This window comes from Botrytis byssoidea (genome assembly GCF_014898295.1).
Source record: "Botrytis byssoidea strain MUCL 94 chromosome Unknown BBYS_039, whole genome shotgun sequence".
NCBI classification, from domain to species: domain Eukaryota; kingdom Fungi; phylum Ascomycota; class Leotiomycetes; order Helotiales; family Sclerotiniaceae; genus Botrytis; species Botrytis byssoidea.
Window position 1 is genome coordinate 102,939 of NW_024065880.1, and position 12,026 is coordinate 114,964.

Here is a 12,026-nt window from a genome sequence, read left to right on the forward strand (position 1 = left end):
TCCCTGCTGAGTTTGAAGGACTTGAGCTTGGATTCGGAAAAGACTTTCGATTTTCTCCACTGCCCGACCTTTTTTCGACCCTTTTCGCTGTCAGCGCTGTCAGTTTAACCGATTTGACTGGGTTTAGAGAGAGGATGACTGGGTCATAAATTGGCTTGTAAATTGTAATCGTGATGAAATCTTGGGAAAGGAATGATCAATGGATTCTAGAAGGAAAGTAATGGGAAGGAGTAATCTAATGATTGAGTAATTGAGTAATTTGAGTCAGAGTTTTAATGAAAGGATAGGATAGGTTGAATGAATTCTTGTCAATGGAATATAAGGAGGGGAGGTCGTCGGAGGAGGGTAAGAAGGAGTCTGGAATATATCAATCAATCAATCAATCAATGACATTCAACCCCAATACACCAAAATGTGAATCAAGCTTGGGAGACGATACGGAGGAGAGGAGAGAGGGGAAGGCAAGAGATACTGGCATTTTGACGACTTTTTATATCGACAAACTTACTAGGTGCTCATGAATGAGCGATATCTAATAAGTACTGTCTAATATTATCTACGTTCATGATGAAAACTATTGCACATATCTGCCTACCAAGGGATGTTGTATCTACCATCATTTCTTTCTCTAATACCACCTGCCTGCCGATACGTGAGAGAAAATCCATGTCAAAATTGATCGACTCAATAAATCCTATAATAAATCAACCACAAATGAATTTACGAGAGTTGATAATACCAAAACAAACCTTTGGGTAGCCTTCAATTATCATACTACCTATTGCAACTTTTAATCATCTAAATTGAGAGGGAAACCTTTGCATCGTTGAAGGGGTTCGCCAGTGGTCAATTCCATTTTGTCCTACGAGTAGCCTACTAACGAATGCCAATGCTAGTAATTGCTTCCAGTGAGCTGCTCCATTTTTCGTACAGTATTTCAAACAAGCCTCACTACCACAACATATACATTACATGACACTACTGTACATCGACAGCATGTATTTAATAGGGAGGTAATCACACCTAGAAAGGTAATGTTTTGTATTTGAAGGTCTTTAAGCCACTGCCTTTGATCAAGTTGCCCTACAAACTCTGCAGCCCATTTTCTCACTGGTATGTCTAGCAATCTATATACCACCTTTGAACTACACGACCTCACTGCTAGTCCAATTATCTTGCAAACAATCATATTCGTACTTGAACGCCTTCTAAGGTTCATGCAAAGACCCTGAATGGCTTCTTATAGTAGGTTACTGTTACTACTCTCCAAAAAGTGTTACTTGCTTGCTTGCCTGATTGCGATTCATCTAGAACTTCTCTCGTTGGCTGGCTGAATTAGAATGATTTCGTTGGTTAATCCTTCTGTATTGAATTAATTTTTCTTTCGTCACTTATATTTCCTATCTAAACTATCCATCTAGTAGTTCACACATGTATTTCCCAGCTATACTATGTGGTAGCTCACCCTAAACAACAACCCACGACCATCATCACTTTGTTCCACCAGTTTGTTCGGACAAAATACCTCCAGAGGCTGTCAACATCCGATATACCACACCTTCATATTCATTAGTGTACAAAGTACGTAACTGATACCAAATCCCTAGTAATAAACTGTTGAAAGCCGTTGGTGCAATGAATCAAAAACCCCATAGCTTTCATGCTTCCGGCTTCTAGATCTTTGATCCCTTGAAGATCATCGTATTCTCCTCCCCACCTGAGCGATAGTGACAATATTATCATAAGACTAAGAAGAATGAAGTTAACAGATACTACCGGGAAAAGACATATGAAGCTGTATCCCTGGTTACGAGAGCAAGGATCTTTCACCTCCTTATCCTTACTCATAGATTCAAATTTAAAAGTCACGATGTGGTACAAGTTACAACAATTTACAATCGCCATTTTTTTATATCATTCATCGGGATCTTTCTCGCTTCTACATAAGGAGATATCCTCAGCCGTTGTATGCAATGATACTGGTACAGCATACTATCACTTTTTTCTACAACCAGCCCGAATCATCCTTATCTTCTAAATGCAATCTTTAACTGACTTTCGATACGAATCATTCTCTTATCCCCGAAATCTCAAACGAGATAGCTTCATCTACGCCCGCTATTGAGATAGTGGGGTCATACTCCTGGTTGCCGAAGTAACCATTATCTGTTCTGTGACTTCAAAATAGACAATGGAAAAGCACCGTTACAATGTTGTATAGTACCTTCTCATGATATACAGTAGTGCAGCGGACCTCTTGTACTGTACTGTACAAAGTAGTGACATTTTACCTCGAGCAAGTGGGTGGGCTGACTCCGAGAGACTTCGAGACACCACATCTGTTACACCACAGGAGGGGTGATCCTCAATCGAATTTCGAACTGAACTCGTCGTCCATGTCCATCCGATTATGTGATGAACCATAGGCGGAACAATCAGAACTCAAAATCCTCTCAAGACAGGAATGAAGCATAGCCACTTGGCACAGAAATTCATCAAGAAGCTCTCGCCTTGGCAGATATCTTCGAGTCTTGGGGTACTTTACTTGCGAATTCGAATATCATGTCAGTACATGTATGTATACCCAAGTGCTCTCTCCATAATGAAGCCACTCCAGCTCTACCTTCTCAAAAGCATCAGGTGCATCATCGTCGACCCTTTCGAGTGTTGTCTGATCAAGTCTCATACATTGATCGTACGCGGAGAGGAAATTTGTATGTGGATATACCCCTCAATTGCATTGACATTGGAAATCAGTGGGGACGGTTGAATAGAATCTATGCCAGTACTAGGTCATATTTATGTACTCATTATTGCTAGACTTGGTGAATTCGGTGCCATAGTATCCAATGTGCAAGCTCTTATGATTTAGTGAGGATTTGAAGTTTCTTTGTGATCATTGTTAGTTAATTTACTCATAAACCAGGGACAAAATATACTTATATGATTTCCAGAGCTTGATGTCATTGACCTGAACCAGTGGGAATTCAAATGCAGACTTTGATAACAGCTTCATTCACTCATTCAATGCTCCTTCGGATAACTCGAGGACTCGAGGCTTTGCAAGGTCACGGGATGCCAAGACCATTTGCCCAGATCGGAATTCGCTTACCAGGTTCATTTTATCGCCCAAGCTTCTGATTAAGTGTTCAAGAAAGTTCCATAATACGTTCCACCCACGGTACAACTTTCGACATCTTGACAACTTTCAACGTCGTTGTACATAACATTTCAGAAAACAGAAGAAACTTGTACTTACAGAGCCTATTCAATCTAGAAGAGCGCTGCATTTCATCAATTTCTACAGACCTTCCCACATTGTTACTGCATCGCCCCTTATGCCAGTCTTCTAGACCTTGGAGCTCATTCTCCCATAATTTGTCTGCGTGGCCTTACTTGTCCTTATCTTCCCGGTTCAATTGATCTGCGTTCACCCTGTCCTCAATCTCTCAGCAATTCTTCAGGTAAGTTCTGATCTCTGTTCAATTGTGATTGTTGCGGGAAACATACTATTCATTACATCATATACTAATGTACTTGCCATGTCATAGAATTACTAGTCGATTTCAACCTCAACCTCGTCCATATTCTACAATCTTAACATCAAATCATTCCAACTATGTCTACCGTCGATACTGCTGTGCCAAATGGCCATTCCGAAGCCAACGGTAATGGGCCTGAACTTACTCGGGCTCAGAAGCTCATGCAACAACACCATCATGAACATCAACCCAGCATTGAGGAAGTCCCCGATGAAGAAGATTTGAAGCATGGTGAACAACCTACCACTACCAGCGTGCTCGAGGACGTCAACGGAGATTCTACCGCTCCAGGATGGGTCCCCACTGTGTCCACAAAAGCTGCAGGAAAACAGAAGGAGGATGTCCGCAAGGAGCCCTCAATCGATACACAATCTCACGAGTTGTTCCCAGCTCTCGGGGCCTCTTCCCAACCTAAGCCTCAAGCTCAAGGTATTTGGGGCGGCGGAAAATCATCAGCCAATGCCAATGGAACTCCAACCAATGGAGCATCCCGAGCTTCTACTCCCATCTCAGGCGCAGCAACCCCATTGTCTACCGTCAATCGACCAAAGGCCAATCAGCCAGGCCAACAACATCAAGAAAGAATTGAATTAGCCAAGGATCACATTCTTAAGCGTGATCAGTTAAAGAAGCCTTTGCCAGAAATTTTAAGAGAGATCAACAAGAAGTATAGGTCTAACATTACTCAAACAACTGGTCTAGAAGGTAAGATGACCTTTACAGCTTATGGCCCTCCCGCAGCTTCTCGTACTGGTATCAAGGCTTTGATGGAACAAATTGGTGCAAAGGTAAGCTGATCGTCACTCTCTTCATTTATCCAATCTAATACTCTCACCAGCAAGAAATCCACGTCACTATCCCCAGCAAAGCGCGAGCCTTCATCATTGGAAAGCAAGGTTCAAAGATTAAGGAGTTGCAAGAAGCTACTGGTGCTAGAATTCAAATGCCCAAAGACAACAAGGCTGGCCCTATCGACGATGACGAAGATGCTACAGTAGACGTCACTATTGTGGGCAATGCTGTCGCGGTTGCAGAAGCTAAGAAGGAAATCGAGAAAATTGCGGGAGAGAAAGCAGGCACAACCAAGACCAAGCTGCGTGGTATCCCATCGGAATTCTACCGCTTCCTTGCTGGTCCCCATGACACTCATGCTGATTCCTTGAGAAATACTCACAACTTGTCCGAGTTGGAAATCCCCTCTAATTATATCTGGCGAACCCCTCCTCACGGTCCCGAAGGCCCAAATTTTGTTCCAGCTGCTGCTGACAATTGCATCACTCTTAATGGTGACCGTGCTGCCGTCTTAGCAGCGCGCGCGGAGATTGAGCGTCGGGCCAAGCAGTTGCACGAAGAGCTCACTCGCCAGGAAGTGAGAGGAATCAGCAAGGGTCGCCATCAATCTATTATTGGTGAACAAGGTAACCCAGGAGAGGACTTTTTTGCCAGAACTGGATGTGCTCTATTTGTGCCAGACAAAGACGAACAAGATAACACCATCACAGTCGTTGGCCCTATAGATAAGATTCAGGAAGCTGTGCGAGAAGCCCGAAAGCTATCGACTAAATCGCAATCTGCCAATATTGATATCAGTCAACATTTCACTGAAGCACCAGACAGCAAAGAGCATGCTTTCAACCTTGCACGATATCTGCGCCAGCGCAGCGAGCTCGAAAGACTCGAGAGACTTCACAATGCTCGTATTTACACACCAAATGCTGGCAGTGGCTCAATCTGGGAGATCTTCTCCGAGGAAACGGATGCCTTGTTTGAAGTACAGGGACAATTGATGAACATAATGGATGCTCACCCTCACTCACGTATGGCAAACATCCCAGTAAACTCTTTTTACCATAAGCATCTTGAACAAGATATCTCACCTAGGGTCAAGAAAGATTATGGCGTGCACGTTGTGCTGCCAGATGGACCGAACGGTGATGTACTCCTTGTTTTCGAAGGACCTGCTGGAAGAGAACCGGAATACAGTATTCCCCGTAGCCAACCTTCAAGGAATGATATCGCGGAATTCAAACGTGGTTTAGAAGATGCCCGCAAGCACATCATTGATGTCATTAGTTCTCAGGCAGAGATTACCAGCGAATCGATCGATGTTCCAAGAATGTAAGTCTTTGAAACAACGTTTACTTCGATTGAATGCTGACAACCATAGTTACCACGATAAACTCAAGAAGTTCATCACCGCTGAAAACAAGGCCTTCCAGATTCCAACTCGCGTTGTTGCTAACGGCACTATTGTCACACTTCAAGGACCTAGACCTACCGTGGAGAAGTTGGCTGCTAAGGTCAGAGAATTTGTCGCGCAGGCGATTGAGGAGGAAAAAGAGCGTGGTTACACACTTTCTTTTGACTTCCCTCAAAAGCATGCAAACCAGCTCATTGGTAAGGGAGGCTCGTACGTGAACGAGTTGCGTGAAAAGTTCGACGTCGACATTCAACTCAAGGATGGCCAAGTCGAAGTGAAGGGACCCAAGGCCAAAGCAGATGCTGCGAAATCTCATATCTCGTCTCTTGGCAGACAATGGGCTGATGAGACAACCTACACCCTGAAGATCGATCCTAAGTTCCACCCTGAGCTCATTGGTGCCAAGGGAAACCAGATCAATAGGTTGCAAACTCGTTACAAGGTCCAAATTCATTTCCCACGCTCGGGTCGTCCCGCAGATGAAGAAAATGTAGAAAATGATGCTGGTCAACAGAATGCTCGACGTCAACAAGCTCCAGACGAAGTCTCTATCAAGGGACCTAAGAAGGGAGCTGACGAGGCCCGAGATGAAATCCTTTCTTTGTTTCAGTATTTACAAGATAACTCCCATAGCGCTACTGTCAGTGTTCAGCAAAGCCAGGTTCCTTCCCTTATCGGTCAACGTGGAGCTGGTATGGAAGAATTGAGACAATTGACTGGAGCAAAGATTGATGTTCCAAACTCTCGCGATAGTGCTGACGCATCAGGACGAGTTGAGATTCAGATCAAGGGAACGGCATCTCAAGTCGCAAAGGCAAAGAAGTTGATCGAGGAAAAGAAGAGTGTTTTCGATTCGACAGTTACCGAGACTTTGGATGTCGACAAGAAGCATCATAGAGCTTTGATCGGCGCTGGAGGTGCAAACATCCATGCCATCATTGTCAATGCTGGTGGATCTGGCGACCGCCGAGAGCTCGCTCGGGTTGTGCAATTCCCCAAGGCTGAATCAGAGGGCAATGCTATTAAGATTGAAGGTAGCCGACAACTTGTTGATAACATTGTTTCTGCCATTCAAAAGATTGTTGAGGAACGAGACAGCCAAATAACAGAAACTGTGGATGTTCCAACCGACAAGCATCGTCCTTTAATCGGTGCTGGTGGTGAGACGAAGAAGGGCATGGAGAAGAACTTCAAAGTCTCGATCGATATTCCCAGACAGGGTAGTGGTCAAACTGGAATCACCGTCACTGGTCTTCCTGCTGATGTCGAAAAGGCAAAGGCCCATATTCTTGAACTCATTAAAGGTCAAGAAGGTGAAACTGTCCAAGTTCCACGAAAACTTCATCACGATATTTCGAACAATGGCCAATTTTTCCGAAAGTTGCGAAATGATCTTCAAGTCACAGTAGATCATGCAGGAGCTAAAATGCCGGCAAGAGCAACACCACCTTCAGGAGCTAGCGCTAAGGATGCTTTGATCACAGATGAAAAGGATACAACTGATGACGTTGAGGAATGGTTCGTCTTCAACAAGTCTGAATCTGGAGAGACTGGTGACATTCCATGGGTTTTGCGTGGCTCCACCGAAAATATTGCGCAAGCGAAGTCCATCTTGGCTCAAGCCATTGAACAAGCATCGAAGAACAACTTTGTTGGACATCTTACCCTTGTAGATCCTAGCTTGTATGGATCAATTGTTGGTAAGAATGGCAGCAAGGTTAACAGTATTCGTAAGGCCACTGGCTGCAACGTTACTGTTCCTCGTGGACAGGGAACTGATCCAATTGAGGTTGTTGGTAGTGAAGAAGGCATTGAGAAGGCTAAGGAGTTGATTCTTCAAGCTGTTGCTGAGGGAAAGAATAAACCTGTTCGTGGTGGTGATAGATATTAATTGCATATTAGATAAGGATGGATAGCACGATAAAGGGTGTGAATACGTGTGGATATTGGTGGTAGAGGTTTATTTATGGGAGATGCAGACAGTTGACACGTTTCATCATGAGAATTTTTAGGTAGAGGCATTTATCATGTTTTATGCGGAGCCAATGTTTCTTTTATGGGCGGTCTCTGGGTGCATTTGTGGGGTGATTGGGGCGGATGGAAAATGGAAAGTTAGTAAGAACATATAGGTTTCGTATCGTAAAAAGATATTGGTGGGAAAATCATGGGAGTTGGTGTTACTTGAATGCATTTGACTGAAAAGTATTTAATTCTGTTTTCTCGTGTGTCTGATTGTATGTGTATGTGACTGTGAAGACTAGATGTTTTGTGGAAATACCTGTTGACATGCCGGTAACAGTAGTCCTGCGTAAGCGCAATGAAGAAACTAGATGCCATGGACAGCATATTCGACTCTTTGTTGTCTATTATGTGTTTTGCCTCATATTGGTGGGTATATACCTATTTATCGAATTTTTTTGATTCTTTTTATCTAGGGAGAAAAGAAGGAAGTCGGGATAGGATGGAATGGGATGGATGTACGGGGTTGAGATGGTTCTGGTATGATATGGTAGGAGTATAGGTTGGATATATTGTAAATTGATGGGGATTAGGAGTAGGGTGGTTGACGTGAGGGGAGGAGGGTGAGGGGGAAGGGGAAGGGGAAGGGGGTGGTGAGAATGATAGAGAATAGGATCTAGACGAGGCTCGTGGTGTGATGGAGATGGGGATTAATATCGTGGATGGAGGAGTAGGGATCCAATAGTGCTAGGTGTATATTTGAGTTTTAGAATGCGATGTAGATGGGATAGAATGGAAGGGAATGGGATGATATGATAGTAAGGGGAGCTTGGGAAATGGAGAATAGGGAGGGGATAGAGGATTGAGAGGGAAGCGAGATTGAGTGATTATAGTGATGTGATTGATTACTTCAGCAGGTGAGATTCTATGGAGTGAGAGATGAGAAGGGATGGAATGGAATAGAAAATTAGATAATGAGAATAGGGGAAAAGGTCGTGAGTAATACGTAGGTAGGTATTAATAGGGGGATATAGAAGTAGAAGTAGAAATAAGCGATGAATAAATATATTTAGATACCTACCTACCTATCTACCTAGCTACGAAATATGAAATATGAGATATGAGATATGAGATATGGAAGAAAGGAGTAATAAATCAGAAAAAATAATAAAAGAGAAAAATGAAAAGAAAAATGTTGGAAAGGGTCGATGGGCAGGTGGGTAGGTGGGTGGTAAGAACTAACTATCTATCCATCTATCCATCTATTCATGAACATTGGCAATATCCACATTCTCATTCGCATTCTCATTCTCGTTCTCATTCGCATTAACACGAATACCCCCAAAGTCAAGAAAGAAAAAAAAAGAGAGAATCTCAAAACACCATTTCATCGAATCCCAAATACCAAATACCAAGAACCGAAATCTTACAAATAAGCTAAACAGATACAAACACAAAACACATTCCATGAATCCACTTCTTACCCCCTCCCCCCCGTCCTCTCCTCATCAAATAGAGACGCCATAGTGCTAATACCTACTAGGTAAAAGTGAAATTAACACTCTAATTACCTATATACACACCTACCTATATACCTAATTAACCCTCCAAGAGCAAGATCAAAACACACAGCTCCAAGTAAGTACCTTGGTAATTGTAAAGTATATCCTATCCATCCTTCACTCTCCTCACTCTTTTTGTTTATTAATTCGACGGTGTATGTGTATCAATCAGCGTATGGATAACATAAGTTCTGGATTCTGGATTCTGGGGTCTTGGTGTGGAGAGTAGCATGCATAGATAGGTAGGGTGATTAGTGCAACCGAGTTAGTGAATGAGATTCGACAAGATACGATACGGTAAATTGAACGCGTGGGGTTTTGACCGATTCGCTCATGTAGTGGGGGAGAGGGTAGATGGAAGGAAGAGGGGAACGGGCGTTGGGGGGGGTTATATAGACGTAATCAGAAAGTAATATGTGGATGAAAGTCTGAGAGATTAAAAATGCAGATACAGTTCACTTCGCGAATCACTGCATGACATCAAAGACATCAATATGTTATTATTATTTTGCATTGCTGATCGCATCATTGCTAATGCTATGCTACACTGTAACCATTACGCATAGCCAGCCGTAACATTATCTAAAAGTGTGATGAAACATCTCCCTCTAAACCGAGCCCATTCGCTCAACTCATGATCATGTAGATCATATTGTATGCAACCTTTATATTAACGCCGAGTAAATCAAAGATTGCCCAAGCCCAAACCGAAGTACCCAAGTACAAATCTTAGACCCTCTGTCGCCTACTTCGTAGAAAAAAGTAATTACAGAGAAGTTTGCTATTCTTTTCCATGCCGTGCACCAAAGAAACATCATATCGATTTTTGGAAAAATGAAATCTTTATGCAAAGGGTATCAGAAGTCATTAAGCCCTTTCCTGAGGCATCATCCAACGACCAGGTAGATTTTCGGGTATTACCCAAGAGATGAAGTATCCAGACGTTGATTGACTCTCATAAAAGTGAGCTCCTCATTATCACTTAGTACAAAGTGTAACCACCGTCAATGATGACGTTGGAGCCGGTCATGAATGCGGAAGCATCGGAGGCGAGGAAGACGGCGAGACCGTTAAGGTCATCAACGGCACCGAGGCGGTTTTGTGGGGTGAGGGATTTCCAGATGACCTTTTGAGCATCGAGGGCTGGTACGTTGTTGAGAGCGGTGTCCATGTAACCTGGGGAGATCATGTTGACACGAACGTTGTACTTGGCCCATTCAGCACCAAGGGACTTTCCGAGTTGAACGACACCAGCCTTGGAGGCGTTGTAGCAGGATTGTTCTTGTGGGTAGTTGACGATAGAGCCAGACATAGAGGCGACGAGAACAATGGATCCTGGCTTGCCAGCGGCCATCATAGCCTTTCCGACGGCTTGAGACATGAGGAACGAACCAGTAAGGTTGATATCGATAAGACGTCTGAACATGTTGTGGTCATAAGTCTCGGCGGGAATGTTGGAACTGAAAATTTTGTTAGTACAAAAGTTTGGCAGATTGGTCATGGTATGTACTTACTCGGCAATACCTGCAGAGTTGATGAGAACATCTGGAGCTCCATGCTCTGCGACAACACTGGCAACAGCAGACTCAATCGCATCGGCATCACGAACATCAACCTTGAAGAAGGAGATGGGGATCTTGTTTCCGGTCAATTCGTAAAGTTCGGCAGCTGAGGCATCACCCAACTCTTGGTTGGCATCGAAGATAACAAGAGCCTTGGCTCCAGCCTCGACGCATGCACGTGCCATGTGGTTTCCTAAGCCTCGAGCACCACTGTTTTAACTTTGTGTTAGTCCTAAATGTTCAGTTTTGAAACAAGATATTGCTTGAACTAAATCAACCCAAAACAACTAGTGTAGATGATAAGACCGATAAGGGTCAATCAAATCTCAACATGATTGTTGAGAATTGATTTTTTGTGCGAGCTAGAGATGTAGATGTAGATCTAGATCGCACACAAAATATATCTGGAATTAAAGAAAAGAAAAGAAAAGTAAGCTTACCCAGTGACCACAACAACTTTGCCCATCAAACTCATTTTTTGCATGGTAGGGGTCATGCCCTTGTATGCACTTTGTGTGAGGGGAGTGACAACGTCAACAGCCTCCTTTGCAGCTGCTGCAGCCAATGCGGCTTCCTCGACTGGAATTGTTACTCTTTCTGCTCCAGAACCTATGACATCCAGATGTCAGTCAAATACTGACAACCGGAGAATCTATTTGAAAGAAAATTGCTGAACGTCGGGGATCAAAACTACATGGAGTATTGAAACCTCCATGTAGCTTTGATATTAGGAATGATAGTTGAACTTACCAGGCTGGAACTTTGTAGCAGGAATCTCCTTCTCATGGATAGCCTCATAGTCATTGGCTTGTGGAGTGGTTGTGAAAGCTCGAACAGCTTGTCTGGAAATGATGGAAGGAGTGGTTCTGCGACCAGCCTTTGCGGCAGCCCGAATGAAGGAGGAACGAATAGCAGACATATTTGTATTTTTTGTTGACAATTAAAGTGACTTGAAAGACAATATGAAGTACGAAAGGATGATTGTCTCTTGAAGAAGAGTTTTTCGAAGTTGTGTATATGTAGAAGGAAGTATGGAAGTTTTGAAAAGTTGTTTCGAGAAGGAGCTCTATAATAAAGTAGAAAATCTTAGCGTATATTCTTACAAAACCAAGCTAGTAAAGCCGAGTGACCGAGACCCAAATTTATTATTCCATGACTGATAGAGAATGATGCAATGATTTGAGGAGTCAAGAGAGGGTGA

General features: G+C 43.2%; 2 protein-coding genes across 2 annotated transcripts; one reads left to right on the top strand and one right to left on the bottom strand.

Moving 5' to 3' along the window:
* Window positions 1-3,619: 3,619 nt before the first annotated feature.
* On the top strand, window positions 3,620-7,633 carry EAE97_011607 (uncharacterized protein; the record flags this gene model as incomplete). Its single annotated transcript, XM_038882122.1, has 3 exons — window positions 3,620-4,330; window positions 4,381-5,660; window positions 5,710-7,633. The coding sequence occupies 3 exons, from the start codon at window positions 3,620-3,622 to the stop codon at window positions 7,631-7,633; spliced, it is 3,915 nt and encodes a 1,304-aa protein (XP_038727020.1).
* Window positions 7,634-10,245: 2,612 nt separating this feature from the next.
* On the bottom strand, window positions 10,246-11,744 carry EAE97_011608 (uncharacterized protein; the record flags this gene model as incomplete). Its single annotated transcript, XM_038882123.1, has 4 exons — window positions 10,246-10,723; window positions 10,778-11,035; window positions 11,266-11,434; window positions 11,576-11,744. The coding sequence occupies 4 exons, from the start codon at window positions 11,742-11,744 to the stop codon at window positions 10,246-10,248; spliced, it is 1,074 nt and encodes a 357-aa protein (XP_038727021.1).
* Between the last annotated feature and the right edge of the window lie 282 nt (window positions 11,745-12,026).